Source organism: Anomaloglossus baeobatrachus, chromosome 7 (assembly GCF_048569485.1).
Source record: "Anomaloglossus baeobatrachus isolate aAnoBae1 chromosome 7, aAnoBae1.hap1, whole genome shotgun sequence".
Classification (NCBI taxonomy): domain Eukaryota; kingdom Metazoa; phylum Chordata; class Amphibia; order Anura; family Aromobatidae; genus Anomaloglossus; species Anomaloglossus baeobatrachus.
Window position 1 is genome coordinate 235,121,192 of NC_134359.1, and position 23,716 is coordinate 235,144,907.

General features: G+C 48.0%; 1 protein-coding gene across 3 annotated transcripts in view; it reads right to left on the reverse strand.

Moving 5' to 3' along the window:
- Positions 1–13,157, reverse strand: part of SNX29 (sorting nexin 29) — a 584,130-nt gene extending 570,973 nt beyond the window's left edge. For 2 of the 3 annotated variants that reach the window (XM_075317954.1, XM_075317953.1), the window contains exon 1: positions 13,040–13,156. Coding sequence is in view for 2 of the 3 variants with exons in the window: in XM_075317953.1 (XP_075174068.1) it covers positions 13,040–13,046 (7 nt within the window). In the remaining variant the exon portion in view is untranslated. Of the gene's footprint in view, positions 1–13,039 lie in introns of all 3 variants that reach the window. The other variant, XM_075317955.1, reaches the window with a different exon arrangement.
- Positions 13,158–23,716: the final 10,559 nt, after the last annotated feature.

Genomic DNA, 23,716 nt, shown 5'->3' on the forward strand with positions numbered 1-23,716 from the left:
TTCCTAGACAGTTTGGTACTGTCTGCTCTGATTAGGCAGTTTGTCCCTACAGGTAACACTCAGCTGTGTATATTTTAGTGATGAACAGCAGAGGGCAGTCATACTGAAAAGCTCCAAAATGTTTTTTTTTTGGAACATAAGTATTTACTAGAAGAGATAACAGGTCCTCCATAAGCTGCAATCATACTAACCCTTTGCCCTTTGGAAAATCATCCATTGCCAAACTCATTTGTACCCTCCTCTCTGTATTGCAGGGTTTCTCAACCTGTGCCTCTACAACAGTTGCAAAACTATACCTCCTGGGTGCAGAACACTGCTCTATGCCAAACATGCAGGCCTTAAGGCCGCTTTACACGCTGCAATATCGTTTCCGAGATCGCTGGCGTGCGTACCCGCCCCCATCGTTTGTGCGGCACAGGCGAATCGCTGCCCGTGGCACACAACATCGCCCGGACCCGTCACACTACTTACCTGCATAGTGACGTCGCTGTGACCGGCGTTCCGCCTCCTTTCTAAGGGGGAGGTTTGTGCGGAGTCACAGCGACGTCACTAAGCGGCCGCCCAATAGAAACGGAGGGGCGGAGATGAGCGGGACGTAACATCCCACCCACCTCCTTCCTTCCTCATTGCGGGCGGCCGCAGGTAAGGTGAGGTTCCTCGTTCCTGCGGTGTCACACATAGCGATGTGTGCTGCCTCAGGAACGACGAACAACATCGTGCACGCAGCAGCAACGATAATTGGGAATAGGGGGGCATTTCACCGATGAGAGATTTTGCACGTTTTTGCGACGATGCAAAAATCACTCATAGGTGTCACACGCAAAGACATCGCTAAAGCGGCCCGATGTGCGTCACAAATTCCGTTACCCCAACGAAATCGCTCGAGCGATGTCGTAGCGTGTAAAGCGGGCTTTAGTCTTCCTAGAAAACAGAACAACTAATAAGCTTTTAGGCAGTCATACTTAAGAAGGGCATTAAAGGGAATCGGTCACCAAATTTTTCTATGTAATCTGATAGCACCATGAGGTAGCAACAGAGACCCCGATTCCAATGATGTGTCAGTTACTGAGTTGTGTTTTCATGTTTCAATACAATCAGTGTTTTATCAACAGGAGATCATCACTACAGGACAACTGGCCTTGTGCATCCTAGTCCAACCGCACCGCCAGCACTGATTAGCAGCGCTCTGTCACTATACAATGTACACAGAAATTTGTGGTGTTGGCAGATTATTGACAGCTCAACAACTGAGCTCTGCTAGATCTGCAGCAGATAAAACTGTGACTATCATAACTACTGCACCCTGTCATAATCATACATCACAGAGTTTCTGTCCCTACCTCACAATACTGTCGAATTGCACAACAAAACCTGCTGATCCAGTCAAGTATACTAGTCTTTATAAAAGCTCGCCTTGTTTAGGTGCCAGGTAGTTTCACAAATGACTATGGGGATAGTGGGAAACAGTGGCCCCTAAGCTGACCCTCAGAATAGGGGTGCCCTGTGCTGTCACTATTCTCAGAGATATCCCCTTATGGTGGAAATGTCCGAGTCTTCTTCCTGAACAAGCTCCTGACCAGTCCTGACCTTGTACCCCCACCCCCTCTCCCAGGGGGATCCAGGACAGGAGTGTGATTTAACCCACAGATATAGACAAACAGAGGAAACCAAAACTCTGTCACACAGAGGTATAAGAGATTAGGAGGAAAACAAGAGCAGGGTGGAAACAACAAGATGATGGGTAACTCCACAACACCAAGGATAAAGCAACTCTCTCTCCAGGAAGTCAGACACCTGAACTCACAGACCAACACAGAATAAACTATAGTTGGCATAGGTAGAAGATTTCCTCCAGCCTAAAAATGAGAGTGCAGAAGTGATTGGCTTCATTACAACATTCGATCAGGGACGCCTAACGAGCAGGCTAGCAGAGGTTAACTCTTGATAGCCTGTCTATGAATGAGCAGACAGCAGATCTACCATCGAAGGGAGTGTCAGACTCTGCAATGTGAACAGAGCCTTACACCGCCATGAGAGTTTTGTGCTTGCTCCGTGTGACAGCCAGAATTTACTACTTTCTTGTCCCAACTGGACCTCAATTATTCTTAAAGGGGCATTATTGGAGCCATTTATTTCTGCATCTGGAGGTAAGCTGGGATGGTGGCGCCACTTCTACTGATGCCTACCAGATCATGTGCATGACCTGTAAGGTATCATGTACCCGTCATGCTCATAAGAATAGGATAGGTGCATGATTCCAGCCAATCGCACCCAGTCAGCATCATACGCCATCCCTATCCCCAATCACCTACGCAATGAAATACACCTTACCTATGTGCCCACAGTGCTTTTTTTCAGCACAAAAAAAGCTGCTTTTTTATGCTTCTTCTTATGTATTGAGATAGAGCATAAAAGTAGGGAAAAAAAAAAATGTATTAAGGAAAAAAAAATGCTCTGCCTTATCAAATAGGATTCGTCCGCATTATACGCTTGTGTGAGCAAACCCTTAGGCCTTGTGCCCACAGGACTTTTTTTCATGCTTTTTTCCTTGCTTTTCTTTAACCAATAAAAAGCAAGGAAAATGCATCCCAGCAAAGTCTGAGAGTCATGACTGCTTTTTTTCTTGCTCTTTCTTGCTGAAAAAAGAAGCAGCATGTCAATTGTTTCTGCTTTTTTTTCCTACTTTTATCCCCTATCTCAATACATAAGAAGCAGCATGAAAAGAAGCACCAAAAAAAAAAAAAGCAGGGTTTTTTTGTGCTGAAAAAAAAAAAAAAAAAAAGTACTGTGGGCACATAGCCTTAGTTATGAGACTTCCAAAAAGCTATTTTACAGTAAGTCAATGGCTCTTAAAGTAAACAGAAATAGGATTTTGGCTGGATCGGTCTATAAAAATGACTGCTGAAAGCACAGAGGCGATAAGATGCTGAGTGCGCAGCTTGTTATCGCAGCATATCGCATGGTTTCACGGATGTCAGCAGCGGACATGGTGTGCAGAGGAAGTTAGAAAGGACAATAAATCACTCGTCCCTTCCAGCACACCAGCTCCTCTACCCCACATCAAGAAGCTTCATTTGCACCAATCATACTTTCAATCATTATTTTTTCTTTTAATAAAGGGAAAATAAGAGGCACAAAAGTGATTAGTAGAAGTTGGCAAAACAGCCAAACAGTGATTGCAATCATTGGGATGGGTGCCAGGACCTCGTTTGGGTACTTTCCACTGGTGTCGGCCACTGTCTACAATATGATTAATGCGGAGATTCTCCCAGGGGTTTTCATTTAGAAGAATTAAATAACAAACAATTAGAACAAACCTTAATAAATACTCCTTCCATAGCATTTGCTAAGATTTGCTATCCCTCTAGGTCTGAATATTGAAATTCCCACCGGTTCCTTAAATGAAGAGTCTAATATACTTATTTAAAGGCATATTCCCAAAAATGAAACGTATCCCCTTATCCACAGCGGTTGGACCCCCAGTGGTCCAGGGAATGGGACTTCTTAAGTGGAACAGAGGTGCTAATGCTCGCCCTGCGCCTCACTCATATGTGACCGACTGCTCTCAGATTCCTCCTCAAGACCCATAGACAATGATCAGAGAGGAGCTCAAGCATGTCCATCTTTGCGCCATTCAAAGCTTACTTCTCAGGATCGTTAGTGGTACCAGCAGTCGGTATCCTCAGCGATTAACAGTTATTCTCTATCTTGTGCACATATAAAACTTCCAGTTCTGGGAATGATGCTTTAAAAAAGGACTGTGTCAGCAGGTTTCTGCAATGTATTCTGAAGACAACATGCTGGAAAACTTCAAACAGATTTCAGCTGTGCCTCTGTCATCTTTTTTTTTTTTTTTTTGCTTACCTGCAATGTTAGCTTAAGCCTCTTATCTTTATCATTAGTGGGTCTCAGCAGTGGGTGAGCTCTAGTCTAACTCCGGCCTCTTCTGTCATTAGCAACTTCTGTCCATGGAAATGTACACTGAAAGCCTGGTGTGGGCGGGGGGCAGCTCTAAGGGGTGCTTCACACATAGCGAGATCGCTACCGATATCGCTGCTACGTCACGGTTTTGGTGATGCAACAGTGACCTCATTAGCGATCTCGCTGTGTGTGACACTGAGCAGCGATCTGGCCCCTGCTGTGAGATCGCTGCTCGTTACACACAGCCCTGGTTCGTTTTCTTCAAAGGCGCTCTCCCGCTGTGACGCACACATCGCTGTGTGTGACAGCGAGAGAGCGACAAAATGAAGCGAGCAGGGAGCAGGAGCCAGCACCTGGCAGCTGCGGTAAGCTGTAACCAGGGTAAACATCGGGTAACCAAGGGAAGCCCTTTCCCTGGTTACCCGATATTTACCTTCGTTACCAGCCTCCGCTGCTCTCGCTGCCAGTGCCGGCTCCTGCTCTGTGCACATGTAGCTGCAGTACACATCGGGTAATTAACCCTATGTGTACTATAGCTAGGAGAGCAAGGAGCCAGCGCTAAGCAGTGTGCGCGGCTCCCTGCTCTCTGCACATGTAGCGTTAATTAACCCGATGTGTACTGTAGCTAGGAGAGCAAGGAGCCAGCGCTAAGCAGTGTGCGCGGCTCCCTGCTCTCTGCACATGTAGCGACGTTATGATTGCTGCTGCGTCTCTGGGTTTGACAGCTAAGCAGCGATCATAACAGCGACTTGCAAGGTCGCTGTTACGTCACAGAAAATGGTGACGTAACAGCGACGTCGTTGTCGCTGACGCTATGTGTGAACCCAGCTTAAGTTCAGCTACATACAAAATCTCAAATCTTTGAGAACGGCTGCAGCCACTAATCTAAGTGATACATCATTGAACTCAGGATCTCTTTGCCTGCATCAGGGGTCTTAAACTCAGCAGGTTGTATGGGCCGCATATAGAAAAAAAAAATTGAGAGGGGCCGCATTCTTTGCAGGACAAACTGACTTTTTTAATGAATCCATGTTTTTTTTCTATACATTTTTGGATCACTTTTTTTGAGCATTTTTTTGCTTGTTTATTAGAACAAACCTGCACTTTTTGTTTTGAGAGAGAGATATATATATATATACACACACACACACACACACACACACACAAAAGCATTTTTAATGGCGCAAAAAAAAAAAATCATATAGTAATCTTAGCTAACATATTGTAGTAATGTCCCCCATCCTTGTGGTATGGTGTCCAGTAGTATTGTGCCCATCCTTGTTGTATGGTGCCCATTCTTGTGGTATTGTGCTCAGCCTTGTGGTATTGTACCCATCCTTGTAGTATTGTGCCCAGTAGTATCGTGCTCATCCTTGTAGTATTGTGCCCAGAAGTATTGTGCCCATCCTTGTAGTATTGTGGCCATTATTTAGTAATACGCAAAAAAAAAAAAAAAAAAAGAAAAAAGACCTCCACACCTTCCTCCATTCTCTCTTAATATGGTACGTGCCCACGAACAGTGTTTGCAGCATGTTGAATACAGCATGTTTCAGCGGTGTCCAAAACGCTGTGATGTACAGTACAAGCATAGTGGACGGAATTTCTAAAACTCCCATAACGATTGTGCTTGTGCGGCCAGCAGTGAAAACTGACCTGCGCTGCGGCTTGCAGAGGCAGCAGCATGTGAATTTATGCAGCGGAGTTGCATGCCCACCCTAGGGAGGACACAGCAAGGAGACCGCAGCACCCCAAACCCTGATCGCGGGCACGGGCAGCTGCGGTCTCCTAAGGAGGAGACTTGCAGCCCCACAGGTTAGGACCCGTCGCCTCCAGGACGCAGCGGGTCCTTATTGTGAGCACGTACCTGCTTGTTGCGGCCCGTGACAATCGCAGCTCTATGCCTGGGGACCGGCGTTAGCAGGCCTCTACCACAATTGAATCATTTGCAGTGTCTCTGTATAAACCCACCTGCTCTGTGATAGTCTCAGTGTTCTGTTTAAAGCGCAGATAGCATCATGAAGACCAAGGAACACAACAGGCAGGTCCGCGATACTGTTGTGGAGAAGTTTAAAGCCGGATTTGGTTACAAAAATATTTCCACAACTTTGAACATCCCAAGAAGCACTGTGCAAGCAATCATATTGAAATGGAAGGAGTACCATACCACTGCAAATCTACCAAGACCCGGCCGTCCCTCAAACATGTCATCTCAAACAAGGAGAAGACTGATCAGAGATGCATCCAAGAGGCCCATGATCACTCTGGATGAACTGCAGAGATCTACAGCTGAGGTGGGAGAGTCTGTCCATAGCACAATAATCAGTCTACACTGCACAAATCTGGCCTTTATGGAAGAGTGGCAAGAAGAAAGCCATTTCTGTAAGATATCCATAAAAAGTGTCATTTAAAGTTTGCCACAAGCCACCTGGGAGACACCAAACATGTGGAAGAAGGTGCTCTGGTCAGATGAAACCAAAATCGAACTATTTGGGCACAATGCCAAACGATATGTTTGGCGTAAAAGCAACATAGGTCATCACCCTGAACACACCATCCCCACTGTCAAACATGGTGGTGGCAGCATCATGGTTTGGGCCTGCTTTTCTTCAGCAGGGACAGAGAAGATGGTTAAAATTGAAAGGAAGAGGGATGGAGCCAAATACAGGACCATTCTTGAAGAAAACCTGCTGGAGTCTGCAAAAGACCTGAGATTGGGACAGAGATTTGTCTTTCAACAAGACAATGATCAAAACATAAAGCAAAATCTACAATGGAATGGTTCACAAATAAACGTATCCAGATGTTAGAATGGCCAAGTCCAGACCTGAATCCAATCGAGAATCTGTGGACAGAGCTGAAAACTGTTGTTCACAAACGCTCTCCATCCAACCTCACTCAGCTCCAGCTGTTTGCAAAGGAAGAATGGGCAAGAATTTCAGTCTCTCGATGTGCAAAACTGATAGACACATACTCCAAGCAGCTTGTGCTGTAATCACAGCAAAAGGTGGCGCTACAAAGTATTAACTTAAAGGGGATGAATAATATTGCACGCCCCAATTTACAGTGATTTCTTAAAGTTTAAAATAAGCAATAAATTTTGTTCAACTTAACAATTGTGTCCACTTGTTGTTGAATCTTCACCATAGCATTAACATTTTTATCTTTATGTTTGAAGCCTGAAATGTGGGAAAAGGTTGAAAAATTCAAGGGGGCCAAATACTTTCGCAAGGCACTGTATAGTGCTGACAGCTCCTCTGTGTGGCACTGCAAATGATTCAACTTTAGTAAAGTCCTGCCGGCGCCAACCCCAGGGCATAGCGCTGCAATCGTCATGGGGTCTGCGGGCCGCAACAAGCAGCCTCGGGGGCCGCGTGTTTGAGACCTCTGGCCTACATTATGCTGCTCTCAGATGAGGTAGCAAAAACCTGCTGACAGATTCCCTTTAACATAGAGCTATCATGGCATAATGTAAAGTCGTCAGTTTGACAGTTACAACATCCCCGCTTGTTGTCAGGAAATGACAACACTGATGGTTTTTGTCCACAGAATGAAAATCATTCCCGCTAGCCAGGATCCGACACTCTGGAAATAATATTAAAAAAAAAAAGTAAGTGTACTATACTTTACCAGTCACCGGCGTCGCTGTACTTGCTCCCGTGGCCCCTTCTACGTCTGGGGCCGATCATTAACCTCATGCATATTCACTGCTTTCTCCGCCCACCGGCACCTGTGATTGGTTGCAGTCAGATGCGTCCTCGGCCTGTGTGACAGGTCTCTCACGCCAATAGGGGGTGTGCTTACATAATGAGAGGGCGAATTAGTGGGGGTGGGGGGGGGAATCAAAACCTCCTCAACTAGTTACCCACTGATTTACAAGGTTTGGGGTTCATTTTAAATGTTTTCAGCAATAACTAAGCAGCAAAAAAATGGGTTTGTTAGAAAGTAGGAAAAGGGTGCAATACAGACAAGGTGGTGGTATAGGGGGGCTCAGGCAGGTGACAGGCTCCCTGTAATACTGTAGCAGTGATTTAGCAGGCTTGGGGGCACCTAAAGGATCCCATTACTCTCAAAAATTAGATAATCTTTGTGAATGGTTATCAGTACACACTTTTATAAAATGTAAGACTATACCCCGCTCACCGCAGACCACTCTTTCTGCACCTTAGGATGTCAGGAAATCTTTATTGTACTGTTAAATAAATAAGAAACGCTCCGATTATAACAGGTACTTTCCAAAAACATAAGAACAGGGAGGGGAATTTCAGATTCCTTGTGACTTCCTTCTTGCTTGTTCCTTAGCATTCTACAGAACTAATAGTGCACACAGCCAGTAGGGGGCGCTCATACAAGAACAGTATATGGGTCCTGCACATATGGACCCCCTATAATTAATAGTGATGAGGGAACACTTCCATGTTAGGGTGCTCTGTACTCATTAAGAGCAGTTCATGTTCGGATGGACACGACTCGAGCACCTGAGTATAATAGAAGTCAATGGGGAACTTGAACTTTTTTCCTGAAGACTTCCCCCATTGACTTTCCATTATACTCTGTGCTCAAGTCGCGCCCATCCGAGCATTAACGGATCGTTATGAGTACCGAGCACCCGAGCATGGTAGTTGTGACGACATGGACACCCAATGCCTTTCATTGTGACGACATGGACACCCAATGCCTCTCATGGGTTAAAGTTTCTTAACATTCAGCCAGACGTATTGTTCTTATGTGTGCTAAGTCATGTTTGCTTAGCTATTGTTTCTCCAGACCCTTCCAGTAATCATTGTATTGTAGTTGTGTATTGCTAATGCAATTACCTTAGTAGTCATTGTCTAGTCTGTGCATTCCAGACTACATCTATACCCTCAGTCTTTCTGTAGACATCATTTGGATGAACATTGTCCATGCAGCTTGAGATTCATCCAATGGGAGAGTCGATCTTGTCCAACCAATCGATGAGGACGCAGTGTATCCAAGTGGAAGGCTGTGGCTATAAAAAGGGATTTCTTTAAGCCACCAGGTGATTGTTGATGGATGCTGATGGATCCAGTCTAAGCTCTTAGGAGCTGAGTAGAGGACCAGGATACCCTGTGGCTTCAATCTAGGGACTCCAGTTCCGATTGGAGACCATATCCACAGTCTAGGGATTTCGACTCCGGCTGCCAGGATTATATCATCATACCAGGACTACTTAAGGAGGACACTCAGGTTGGGACAGTTCAGTCACCTGCTACAGACTTTGCAGACCTCACACAGCTTCCTAAATCTGGCATTATTCCTTTCTCGGTGGGTGCCCGCCAAAAGCGGGGTGCTGCTGGATTGGAGTAAATAGCCATGGGACCTCTGAGGCATGGACATTCTAAATCCCTGGTGAGCCAGCGGAAGGGTGAGACTCTGTTGCATTTGTGTGTTTTGCTGGTTATGTGCTATGTGCCGTTAATTGTTTGGGGATCCAATAAAGTCTAATTATTGTGATTCCCTCACCCTGTGTTGTCTGAATAGTGTTACGCCCACAGTTAACGAGGCCGGCGTTTAGTTGGGATGAGCCCTGCGCCACGCTGTCTTTCTAAAGGCGGAGGGTTTTAGCGGGCGAGAGCACCCACTGAGCCCCGTGTCTCCACAGTAGTGCCCGCTTATCACTAGTTCTCAGTACAAAGCACCCGAGCAAGGTAGTGCCCGCTCATCACTAGTTCTCAGTACCGAGCACCCGAGCAAGGTAGTGCCCGCTCATCACTAGTTCTCAGTACCGAGCACCCGAGCATGGTAGTGCCCGCTCATCACTAATCCACGTAAGACACAATATATCACAGAGGAATGTAATCAGAATGATCACAGTAAAGAAAAAAAACAAAACACCAAGTTAAAACTAATTAAGACAAAAGAGTCCACAGTACAAAGAGCAAGGATGTCACTATAGACAGAGAAAAAGCCATGATTGTTAAAATGTAACTGGTGAGCCACGAGAAAAAGGAGCAACAACATAAAGATCGCAGAGTATGCAAACATAGAAGTCTAATAGGAAGCCTTGGAGGTGCCGCCAGATGACTTCAATGGCAGGAACGTCAGCTGTATACTCAAAACGAGAGCTATTTCATCATTTTAACCCTAGAACGCGCAACCATAGAAATCTACCATAGAAAACAAGTAACCTAGCAGGACTGCGAGGCCCCAGATATGCGTTCTAGGGTTAAAGGGGTTGTCCGACCTTGGGGTACAAGTCTGCAGTCACTCTATTTGACTGCAGACTTGTGAATCCTCATAGTATGCAGTGTGCACGCTGTCAGTATTTATCGTGTTGGGAGCAGGCAGTCACGTGATCACACATATGCAATTTTAAAACTTCTGGACACATTCAGACTAGATTTAAAAGGCCTCGCTCAATTCACTTGTATTGAAAGTCTGTGCACGTCTAGTTGGCATGTGATCGCATGTTTGTAAAATCGCATACTTACGGTCACACCTACAGTACTGACAAATCCTGACAGTGCGCACACTGCAAGCTGCGAGGATTCACACATTTGCAGTCAGTGACTGCCCACCGATACTCAAAGGCCAGACTACTCCTTTCATTCTAGATGCATTGGTACCATGAAGAAAATAAAAATTGTGAAAATAAATACCCCCTTTTACTTTATATCAAGGTATTTTCCCCAAATGGGGACCATATGTGAATATGTCTCGCGCTCTCTCTGTGGGTCGTCACACACTCAAACAGTTTTGATAGTTCGCACACTGACTGGCACCCATATTACAGGCTGTGCATGCCTCCTTTATCCCTTTCCTGATCCATAATGTACTATTACATCAAGAGTTGAGCCCGATCCATACAACCGTCACCAGCCTCCAACAGTCGAGACCAGAGCTCTGATCGCTGCCATTTAATCACTTAAATACTTGTGTAAATCTCTGACAGCCGAATTTATGTGCCACAATCCTGTCCAGGTGCCCCATAAGCTGGAGCAAGGAATGTGGTGGCAGAGCGACAATTGATTTACCATGCCAACAGGGGGCGTGCTAAAATCTCAGATATGTGTATTGTTATACTATGGTCTCAATATTGCGCTGTCCATTGCAGGCTGAAGAATCTATAAAGCTTGGTCGAAGCAGGGGCCGCAATGCACAGCCCGACCATGGTTCTCACACAGGCCGGCCGGTCCTGGCAGAGCGCCCCATGGTAAACTGGGAATTGCGGTTGGTGCTCAGAACGAATATCACAGACATCTGCATGAGCTCTAACTGAGAATCCATCAGTGAGCTCAGAGATCTTTTCTGAGCTCCACTCGGCCGATTTCTCAGCATATCAAAGTAGAAGATGAAGGGAAACAAAGCAAAATGGGGGGAATATTTAATGAATCCCAATTGCAAAAATATTTAGCCTCAAAAATATACATTTAAGTAAAAAAAAACGTGAACAATCTCTTTAACAAAACTATATTCAATTCTGTAAAAGTCCAATCAAAATACAGTACATAATTATTGAACCCAAAAAATAAACGCAATGGTCCTGCTACAAGCAAGGCCTCATAGGGCTATGTGAATACTGTATAACTTTTTTTATTTTTATCACATTCAGTGCAAAAAGCAAAATGAAGCCCAGTCATGAAGAGGTTAAACAACAGAAGCTGCATCTTGGACCCCTGGGTGTCCGGCCAGGTGGCATCTATGAGCAGAACCTGCAGTTCGGTCAGCCGCTCTCTGCAAGCGGTCACAGCCCTACTGATCGCTACATGGTGGCATCTAACAGGCACCTGCCCAGCTGTAACTCTACTCCCCGGGCTCCATGTACAGGGGGGGGCGCCAGGCATACGGTGCACCATGTACAGGGGGGGGCGCCAGGCATACGGTGCACCATGTACAGGGGGGGGGCGCCAGGCATACGGTGCACCATGTACAGGGGGGGGGGCGCCAGGCATACGGTGCACCATGTACAGGGGGGGGCGCCAGGCATACGGTGCACCATGTACAGGGGGGGGGCGCCAGGCATACGGTGCACCATGTACAGGGGGGGGGCGCCAGGCATACGGTGCACCATGTACAGGGGGGGGCGCCAGGCATACGGTGCACCATGTACAGAAGGGGGCGCCAGGCATACGGGGCTCCATGTACAGGGGGGGGCGCCAGGCATACGGTGCACCATGTACACAGGGCACACTCCAAAGGGGGCACCATGTACAGGGTGTGCAAGGCAAAAGAGGGCACCATGTACAGAGAATGCCAGGCACAGGGGGAACCGCACAGGTGGAGCACAGCAAAAGAGATCACAATGTACAGGAGTGCACAGCACAGGGGGCGCAATGTACAGGAGGCACACAGGACAAGGGGTGCAATGTACAGGGGGCGCACGGGACAAGGGGTGCAATGTACAGGAGGCACACAGGACAAGGGGTGCAATGTACAGGGGGAGCACGGGACAAGGGGTGCAATGTACAGGAGGCACACAGGACAAGGGGTGCAATGTACAGGGGGAGCACGGGACAAGGGGTGCAATGTACAGGGGGAGCACGGGACAAGGGGTGCAATGTACAGGGGGAGCACGGGACAAGGGGTGCAATGTACAGGGGGAGCACGGGACAAGGGGTGCAATGTACAGGGGGAGCACGGGACAAGGGGTGCAATGTACAGGAGGCACACAGGACAAGGGGTGCAATGTACAGGGGGAGCACGGGACAAGGGGTGCAATGTACAGGAGGCACACAGGACAAGGGGTGCAATGTACAGGGGGAGCACGGGACAAGGGGTGCAATGTACAGGGGGAGCACGGGACAAGGGGTGCAATGTACAGGAGGCACACAGGACAAGGGGTGCAATGTACAGGGGGCGCACGGGACAAGGGGTGCAATGTACAGGGGGAGCACGGGACAAGGGGTGCAATGTACAAGAGGCACTGTACAGGGAGCACACGGCACAGCGGGTGCAATGGACAAGGGGTGCAATGAACAGAGGGTACAATATACAGGGGGCACAAGGGGTGCAATGAACAGAGGGTACAATATACAGGGGGCACAAGGGGTGCAATGTACTGTAATGGGCATCATATACAGGGGCGCCCTTGCTCTGAGGCGCAGCGCTGCTGTACACCATACAGTCTGGAGCCGCAGGTGAGACCCCGGCCCGCACTCACCGCTCATTGTCCCCGGCTGGTGGCACTGTCTGCGAGGTAAATAAACAGCACTGACAGCACCGGACAGTGAGGCTCCGCCCCGGAGAGGAAGCCTGGAAATGCTGAGCGCTGGAGGACCTAACATGACGTCACGCCCATGTGACCAGAGGCGAGTGGGAGGAGCTAGAGTTTGCAGGAAGTGTTGGTGGTTTCCCTGGGTGATGAAGACGCTAAAATGTCATCGAAGCAGCTGGAGAAGAGCGCAGCGCTGGTGATCGGTACTGGGGGCTTACAGAGCTGAGGAAGCGGGCTGGGACAGAGGGGGACATGGGGGGCGATAGAGGGGGTCATGGAGGTGACATAGAAGGTGACATGGGGACTGGGATAGAGGGGGACATGGGGGCTGGGATAGAGAAGAACATAGGGGCTGGGATAGAGGTGGACATTGGGGCTTAGATAGAGGGGGACATGGGGGCTGGGATAGAAGAGGACATGGGGGCTGGGATAGAAGAGGACATGGGGGCTGGGATAGAGGAGGACATGGGGGCTGGGATAGAGGAGGACATGGGGGCTGGGATAGAAGAGGACATGGGGGCTGGGATAGAAGAGGACATGGGGGCTGGGATAGAGGAGGACATGGGGGCTGGGATAGAGGAGGACATGGGGGCTGGGATAGAAGAGGACATGGGGGCTGGGATAGAGGGGGACATGGGGGCTTAGATAGAGGGGGACATGGGGGCTGAGATAGATAGGGACATGGGGGCTGGGATAGAGGGAAACATGGGGGCTTAGATAGAGGGGGACATGGGGGCTGAGATAGAGGGGGACATGGGGGCTGGGATAGAGGGGAACATGGGGGCTTAGATAGAGGGGGACATGGGGACTGGGATAGAGGGGAACATGGGGGCTGGGATAGAGGTGGACATGGGGGCTTAGATAGAGGGAGACATGGGGGCTGGGATAGAGGGGAACATGGGGGCTGGGATAGAGGGGAACATGGGGGCTGGGATAGAGGGGAACATGGGGGCTGGGATAGAGGGGGACATGGGGGCTGGGATAGAGGGGGACATGGGGGCTGGGATAGAGTGGAACATGGGGGCTGGGATAGAGTGGAACATGGGGGCTGGGATAGAGTGGAACATGGGGGCTGGGATAGAGGGGAACATGGGGGCTGGGATAGAGGGGGACATGGGGGCTGGGATAGAGGGAGACATGGGGGCTGGGATAGAGGGGGACATGGGGGCTGGGATAGAGGGGGACATGGGGGCTGGGATAGAGGGGGACATGGGGGCTGGGATAGAGGGAGACATGGGGGCTGGGATAGAGGGGAACATGGGGGCTGGGATAGAGGGGGACATGGGGGCTTGGATAGAGGGAGACATGGGGGCTGGGATAGAGGGGGACATGGGGCCTGGGATAGAGGGAGACATGGGGGCTGGGATAGAGGGGGACATGGGGGCTGGGATAGAGGGGGACATGGGGGCTGGGATAGAGGGGGACATGGGGGCTGGGATAGAGGGGGACATGGGGGCTGGGATAGAGGGGGACATGGGGGCTGGGATAGAGGGAGACATGGGGGCTGGGATAGAGGGGAACATGGGGGCTGGGATAGAGGGGGACATGGGGGCTGGGATAGAGGGAGACATGGGGGCTGGGATAGAGGGGGACATGGGGCCTGGGATAGAGGGAGACATGGGGGCTGGGATAGAGGGGGACATGGGGGCTGGGATAGAGGGGGACATGGGGGCTGAGATAGAGGGGGACATGGGGGCTGGGATAGAGGGAGACATGGGGGCTGGGATAGAGGGGGACATGGGGGCTGGGATAGAGGGGGACATGGGGGCTGAGATAGAGGGGGACATGGGGGCTGGGATAGAGGGGGACATGGGGGCTGGGATAGAGGGGAACATGGGGGCTGGGATAGAGGGGGACATGGGGGCTGGGATAGAGTGGAACATGGGGGCTGGGATAGAGTGGGACATGGGGGCTGGGATAGAGGGGAACATGGGGGCTGGGATAGAGGGAGACATGGGGGCTTGGATAGAGGGGAACATGGGGGCTGGGATAGAGGGGAACATGGGGGCTGGGATAGAGGGGAACATGGGGGCTGGGATAGAGGGGAACATGGGGGCTGGGATAGAGGGGAACATGGGGGCTGGGATAGAGGGAGACATGGGGGCTGGGATAGAGGGGAACATGGGGGCTGGGATAGAGGGAGACATGGGGGCTTGGATAGAGGGGAACATGGGGGCTTGGATAGAGGGGAACATGGGGGCTAGGATAGAGGGGGATATGGGAGCTGCGATAGAGGGGGGCATGGGGGTGAGATAGAGAAGGACATGGCTGTGATTTAGGGGGACATGAGGTGCAATAGAAGGGGACTTGGGAGTGTGATATAGGGGGACATGGGTAAGACCGTATACTGAAGAAATAAAAATTGTTCCATCATTAACCTGCCTTGGTGATTAAAGGGCTTGTTCTCTACTTGGAGAACCGTCACTTATTCCTCTTGTTCGCCCCCGTAAAAATAAATAAGCCTATACTCCCCTCAGATACAGCTGTGCTCCCAGCGATGTTGGAAGCTACATTCCCGGGGCCCAAGTGACATTGTTATGAAACACTATTATTTATCTAGTTCAATGTTGCAATTCTAGAGCGGGCTTTACATGCTGCAACATCGCTAGTGATGTCGAGTGCGATAGCACCCGCCCACGTCGGTGGAGCGTCACGGGGTGATCGCTGCCGTAGCGAACAATATCGCTACGGCAGCGTCACATGCAATTACCTGTTCACCGACGTCGCTGTGGCCACCGAACAATCTCTCCTTTCAGGGGGCGGTTCGTTCAGCGTCACAGCGGCGTCACTAAGCGGCCGTCCAATAGAAGCGGAGGGGCGGAGATGAGCGGGTGGAACATCCCACCCACCTCCTTCCTTCCTCATTTCCGGTGGACGCTGGTCCGATGTTCCTCGTTCCTGCGGTGTCACATAGCGATGTATGCTGCCGCAGGAACGACAAACAACCTGCGTTCCAAATGAGGAACGATTTTTTTTAAAAATAAGCGATGTATACACGACGAACGATTTGACACCTTTTTGCGATCGTTACTGATCGCAAAAAGGTGTCACACACAAAGACATCGCTAATGAGGCCGGATGTGCGTCACCAACACCGTGACCCCGACGATATCTTGTTAACGATATCAATGTGTGTAAATGGGCCTTTAGAATTAAACAATGTTGATAAATATGCACCAATAGTCCACCCTCATAATAATATCTTCAATGCAGACTGGATATGTCCAGTATATCCCGAGATACACACTCCTTATGACACTGCTGAGTGAAGCCCATGGATTTTTCTGGAAACTGTTCAGTCATGTTTGTAGATTTATAGTGATCCTGTCAGGTCCACTATGCACCCAGAACCACGAGCAGTTCTGGGTGCATATTGCTAATCCCTGCCTAACAGTCCCTGTATCTAGTAGCATAGATAAAGACATCTTTAGAAAGAGTATTTCTAATGATCCTTTATGAAATGCTAATGAGGCCAGAGACTAGTCGCAAGGGTGTTAGTTCCCTTGGCTAGTTGGTCCCCTTAGCATGTAAGCATGCCCCTGTGGATGTACTAACATGCTAATGAATGCACAAAGTCAGAGGCATGGTCAATCTCACCTCTGCTGCCACCTCGCCTGACGCTGGATTTTGGGTCAGTGCGCATGATCAGAAGGCCCAGACTTCTGGTAGTGCGTACTGTGAAGCCGGGTCTACCTGTCCCAGCTTCAAACTGGTGTAGTGCGCATGTCTGGAGACAATCTGATCACCAGCGGTGGCATCAGAGGTGAGAGCAACCATGCCCCTGACGCTGCGCAATCACTAGCATGTAAGCACACCAACAGATTTAAGGATCCTTTAAAAAAAATAATAATTTTCTTACTTTTAACAATCAGATCTGAGATGTGGTGTGCAGCAGTAGTGATTCCTGTATATAAACCCTGCCCGTGATTCTAGACCATGCCCACAAGATTACAGATAAAGTGCATTCATTGTAGGGTATCCTGCTCTTTTCACGTCTGCATCAGGAGTGGAGCTAGCAAAAAAAAAAATGTATGGTGTTTTTGTGGTATGATGAAATAAACAAAACATAAAAAAATTAACAGAATATGTGGAAACCTGAATGAAAGAAAATAGGAGATAACCGGGAAGGGACCAAACTGCAGGGAATAGCAATAGTGATGTCTCCTTAATCAAGGAGATGGGGTTCCAGGCAACCATCCATCCAAAAATATAGCCAGCACTGAGGCATATGAGAAGTGAGCATAAATAGCCCCTACCAAAATGTGATTGGGTAAACCAAACAAGAAGTGCACACACCTGAATAGAAGTGAAGCAGGAAGGCAGAGAATAAGAAAGAAAGATAAGAGCTCCTCAGAAGTTGGACCAACACAAAACAGGTTGGGGTCAGCCAAGAGGGAAACCGACCAAGAACCAGGTTCAAAGCCCAGGGTGGAGCCATGACAGCCCCCCCCACCTTCTATGATGGGCCACTGCACCCTCAGAAATTCCCAATCTGGCACAGCGGGCTGCAACCCAGAAAAATTCTCAAACGCTGGATGAAAACCCCCACAACAAATAAAGGCGAAAGGCAAGGTTCCGGTAATCGTTGGGGTGTGAATATTTGAAGCAAATCCAGCAAAGGTCAAAAACTCCACCCAGTCTTCCTGATTAGATGAAACAAGATACCTCAAATAATGCTCTATCTCTTGGTTCAGTCTCTCAGTCTGTTTATTAGTCTCGGAATGATCTGAGGAAATGACAACTCGATACCCAATCCAGAGAAAAACTATGCCAAAAGTTAGACAAGTACTGAGCCACTCTATCGGAAATAACATTTTTGGAAACACAATGTAGTCTAACAATATGAGTAATGAACAATGTAGCTAAACTCTTAGCAGTAAGCAACTTAGGAAGTGGGACCAAATGAACCATCTTGCTGAAATGGTCCACCACCACCACCCACACAATGGTATTATCGTCAGAACTAGGTAAATCAGTGAAAGAATCCATGAACAGGTGAATCCTAGGCTGTGACAGAATCTTGTTAGGCAGGACATATCCCGCTGGGGACCTGACGAGAAGCTTTAGCCCTGCCACAAACCCTGCATTTCTGAACATACTCATCCACATCCTTACAAGCATTCTGCCTCTGAAATGACCTAGAACGAGATCTCCAAGTTGGCAGAACAACATGGAGGCTAGCCAAAACAAAATCATGCACCTCCTCAAGAAGATCCATGCGTAAATATGGTGGAACATACAGTTTATTTATAAGCAAACCCTCCGGCGCACTGTCCTGTACATCCTGAATGGGTTGTCTGATATCAATTGCTCCTGGTAAAAATTCAATAGCACAATCATATGTCCTATGTGGTGGGAGAAAAATTAATAATAAATAACTCCTAAAACTTTAAATTTATTAAATATACATTAAAATTGAGAAATAATCCCATAAAATAAGCAAACACTAAACACATACCGTGGTAATATTAATAGCAAGGAGAGGTGACCTAGTAGGCCCTATTTCTCACCCCTACCTTGCTGCAATGGTCGGCACCTTAAACTTATGCAAATGGCGCCCCACTCACTGACGACTGACTCTTATGGCCCTAAACAGCCCTATATAATCGATATAAGGGATAGACAATATTACCAAACTAAAAAGCACCACCACCAATACACTACTCATATGACTAATCAACTAGACACTTTACCAGAGCCAACAGAACCGTTATCTGGAAAGTGTATATAGACCCAATAGCCCACAGAAATAGAGCACTTAATCAATGTGGTCTCAGACCACCCGACGCGTTTCCCCTCAAAGTGAGAGGTTCTTCAGGAGTGGAAATAACAATTTGATAAACTTTGTAGTATTGCCTAAGTGCTATATTTAGCAAAATGTGAATGCCTAAAATGCAGTGCAGCACATACCTCAGGCCAAAACACTAGAAGTTGTCCAGTCACATTAATTAATAGGCCAAACTGTCACTTGTAAGAGAAAATAAGTCACTATAACATATATCGGCATAGACAAATAATATGTTCTGTGGTGTTACATCATATATAATATAATCGTTAATATCATACCAATAAACACAAATAACTCCAGGCCAAACAATGGGCCCCCTATATAGCTGTCCAACAGTAAACAATGAAATGTACATAAACAATAGAATAAAATACCCAACTGTAACGAGGTATGGCACTTGTGATGGACTGCAAAAGGCACATTGCTGTATGGTATCACCCCATGAATCAAGTCCCCATCCTGATATACAAGGTACAGTATGGACCTCTTCAATCAGTAAGGGTTGTGACTCTAAGGGGTACTTTGCACGTTGCGACATCTCTACTGCGATATCGTCGGGGTCAAATCGAAAGTGACGCACATCCGGTAACAATGTCAAAACGTGTAAAGCCTAGATGCGCCGATAAACGATCGCAAAAGCGTCGTAAATTCGCGATCTGTGTAGCGTCAGACATTTTCATAATGTCGCACCAATTGGAGATACGATATTGTTCCTCGCTCCTGCGGCAGCATACATCGCTGTGTGTGAAGCCGCAGGAGCGAGGAACTTCTCCTTACCTGCCTCCACCGGCTATGCGGAAGGGAGGAGGCGGGCGGGATGTTTACGTCCCGCTCATCTCCGCCCCTCCGCTTCTATTGGCCGTCTGCCGTGTGATGTCGCTGTGACGCCGCTCAACCCGCCCCCTTAGGAAGGAGGCGGGTCGCCGGCCAGAGCGACGTCGCAGGGCAGGTAAGTGCGTGTGAAGCTGCCGTAGCGATAATGTTCGCTACTGCAGCTATCACAAGATATCGCATGTGCGACGGGGGCGGGTGCTATCGCGCTCGGCATCGCTAGCATTGGCTAGCGATGTCGCAGCGTGCAAAGTACCCCTAAGACCCTGATGTGGCATTGGGATGACCCTATAACCAAAAGAGGCCCTAACACAATCAAAGGTTTTAGATTTAACTATCTAGCAAACCTGAGAGAGCTGTCCCACAAACACTGAGCTCTCAAAAGATATCTTACATTGACAGTGAGGTGTCAATTAGAATAGTATGCCAGACAGTCGTGCACATGACAATGTAGCCCAGTAATGATAATCACTAGCTGATAAAGAATTTAGGTTAGTAAACAATAGCACACAGCCAGATAAGCGAGGCACAGTTGATTTTTGTTTTTTAACTCCCTGCAGCATGCTGTCCTCAGCTTACATTTCAAAAACCTGCTGACAGATTCCCTTTAATTATGTGTAAGAGCCAAAGTCCAGGTGAGCAGAGTTGAGAGAGTACAAACAAGCCACCTCAAATAGCTGTGACAGCCAAAGTCAAGTTTGTAAGACTGTAGCCAAGAGGGGTGCAAGTGAGAAGAAGTCACTGCAAGGATAAGATGCAGAAAGGGGCGTAACGACCGCAATCACAGATATTGTGCCTGCAACCAGGCCCAGGGGTGATTTAGATGGAAGTATGTCTGAGGGCACGCATCCAGCTGAAATACATTGGAGGACAGAGACCTGTCGGGTCCCTGAACTGCGATATGCCAGCCGCCGATTAAGGCCATGAATATTCATAGCTCCCCACGCACACAATTTTGGGCATGGGAAGCATAGAATATGCTGACAGCTGCCGGTGTTCTAAGTGACCACGCATGACATTGACGTTATGCACTGCAACGCTTACACGCTGGTCAATTGCCGGCATGCCAGCATAGCAGGAGAATGCTCGATGGGAGCGCAGGGTGGGTGACTACAATCTTTTTTTTTTTACTGTGTACGGTATGATGGAGGGCTATATACCAGGATGAGGGAGCTATATACCAAGATGAGGGGGCTATATACCAGAATGTGGGAGTGATATACGAGGATGGGTGGCTATATACCATGATGAAGGGCTATATACCAGGATGGGCCTATACACCAGGATGAGAGGGCTATATACCATTATGGGGGCTATATACCAGGATGAGGGGGTTATATACAAGAATGAAAGGCTATATACCATGATGGGGCTATCTACCATGATGGAGAGCTATATACCAGGATGTGGGAGCTATATACCAGGATGGGTGGCTATATACCATGATAAAGGGCTATATACCAGAATGGGGCTATACACCAGGATAGGAGGCTATATACCAGGATAAGTGGGCTATATACCAGGATGGGGGGCTATATACCAGGATGGAGGGCTATATACCAGCATGAGGAGTCTATATACCAAGATGAGGCAGCTATATGCCAGTATAAAGGGCTAATTACCATGATGGGGGCTATATATCAGGATGGGGCTATATATTAGGATTGGTGGCTATATACCATGATGGAGGGCTATATACTAGGATGGGGAGCTATATACCAGGATGGGAAGCTATATACCAGGATAGGGGCTCTATATCAGGATGGGGGCTCTATATCAGGATGGGGACATTCTCTGGACATATACCAGGATGGGCCTATACACCAGGATAGGGGGATATACACCACGATGTTAGCGCTGTATACCAGGATGTTGGGGCTATATACCAGGAAGGGGGCTCACACGAACAGCCGGGGGAGTCACTCAGCCATCCCGCAGCTGTTCACTAATTTGTCACGAACACGACTACTCTCTAGCACCTCCCTTGTTGGCAAGGGTAAATGTATATATCACCGATTCCCGCTAATAGAATATATATATTTATACCTCAGTACCCTTAATGATAGCACTCCAATAATTCTATGCAATAATAATTACGCTGCCACCACCCAGACTTTCTACAGGTAGCTGGGGACCCGTTTCAGATAGCGGAAGGCTTTTCGGACGGGTTTGGGTTCGTATATAGAACAGAAATAAACGAACTATTACATTTAATATATTTAATCCGAAAATAGGCAGTGTTTAAAAAATATACAAAAATTTACAAAAGGGAACAATACAAATACAGTATAGACAGTTACATAAAAATAAAAGGTATAAACATGAGACTTAGGCTGGTTTCACACTACGTCTTTTTAACATCCGTCCTTAACGTTATTTTAGCGGAAGTACGGATCCAGTGCAAATGCGTTTTCATTTCAATGCATTTGCAATGGACTCGCGTTAACATCCGTTCACCTGCGTTTGCGTGCGTTATAGTGAGGATCCAGTGACTTGCAGTTTTTTAACATGTTTCAAAAACGCTACTTGTAGCGTTTTTGAGCTCCGTCCAAATACTGCAAATTGCTGGATCCTGACTATAACGCACGCAAACGCAGGTGAACGCTGGCGTGCTGATAGACAGGATCCTGCTATTGTACTGAGCATGCCCAGAAAGTACTGAGCATGCCCAGAACCAGTCTCGCGTGATCTGTCTATCTCTCTACTCCCTCCCTCACCCTCTCTCTCTCTATCTCTGTCTTTCCCCCTTCCTCTCTCTCCCACCTGAGAGCTGCGGACACTCGTAACCAAGGTAAATATCGCGTAACCACTTCTCTTAGTTACCCGATGTTTACGTTGGTTACGCGTGCAGGCAGCCCTGCTCCTAGCAGCTGCAGACACTCGTAACCAAGATAAATATCGGGTATCCAAGGCCGATGTTTACCTTGGTTACCAGCGTCTGCAGCTGTCAGAAGCCTCCTCCCAGTCTAGTTCCCCTCACTCCCGATCACATGACTCCAATGCCCGCCCCTAAACATCCAGTGCAGGATCCTGCAAAATAACATATGCGTTTGCATACGTTATTTGCTGTAAAAGCAGGATCCGTACTTCCGCTAAAAAAACGTTTTCAGCGGATGTTAAAAAGACGTAGTGTGAAACTAGCCTTACTAAACTCGTGCCATAGATGTGACGTCCGAATTTAGGGAGGGAGGGGCTCCAAGAGAAGAAGATGGTAGAACGACGGTCAGCATCACCACTTACTGATGCCCTCCAGTACTGACTACCCCCATCAAGGAGCTAATCGCTCTTATGCCCTCAGGTAAGCCCCTCTCTGTGACCTGATTTTACAGTCTCTTGTGGGCTGTGTCAAGAGTGTCACAAAGTTCTTTAATTCTAGCTTTGCACATATCTTTGCCCCTGGGCCACACAGGTGAAAGATATTAGCGTCATATTTTATATCTCGATTTTACATAGATACCAAACACAACGCATCTAGCATGATTTTACTGGCCAATACTAATTTGTCGTGATACCAGCGATCTCTCTGGGTTCAGCGCTCCACAGGGATTCTGGCAGTATGTTTTTCATTTTTCTAGCATTAACGGGCCACGTAAAAAACTGTATTAGGAGTTTTCCCTCCAACAGAACAAAGGAATGTCTTTCTATGCATTCTTTAGCTGTAGCTCTACCCTCACTCGAGTCATAAATTCCTAAATTTTCAGGCCGATCAGATAATCGTCATGACGATCTGTGGCTGATGGTGGGGAGGGGGGTAAGGACCCTTCATAAGTTTTACATGACACCTCCCCCTTTTTGAGGTAGCATGGGAGATTGATTTGCCGATCGTCTGCCAAGCCTACCTTGCTGGCATTCCCCTGCCGGGACAACCCGTCAGGGATGCCATGCTCAACACCCTTCTTGTGTTGAATGGTAAAATCATACTGCTGTAGTGCCAAGCTCCACTGCAGTAGCTTACCATTGTCGCCGGCCACCCGGTGTAGCCAGCTGAGAGAGTTGTGGTCTGT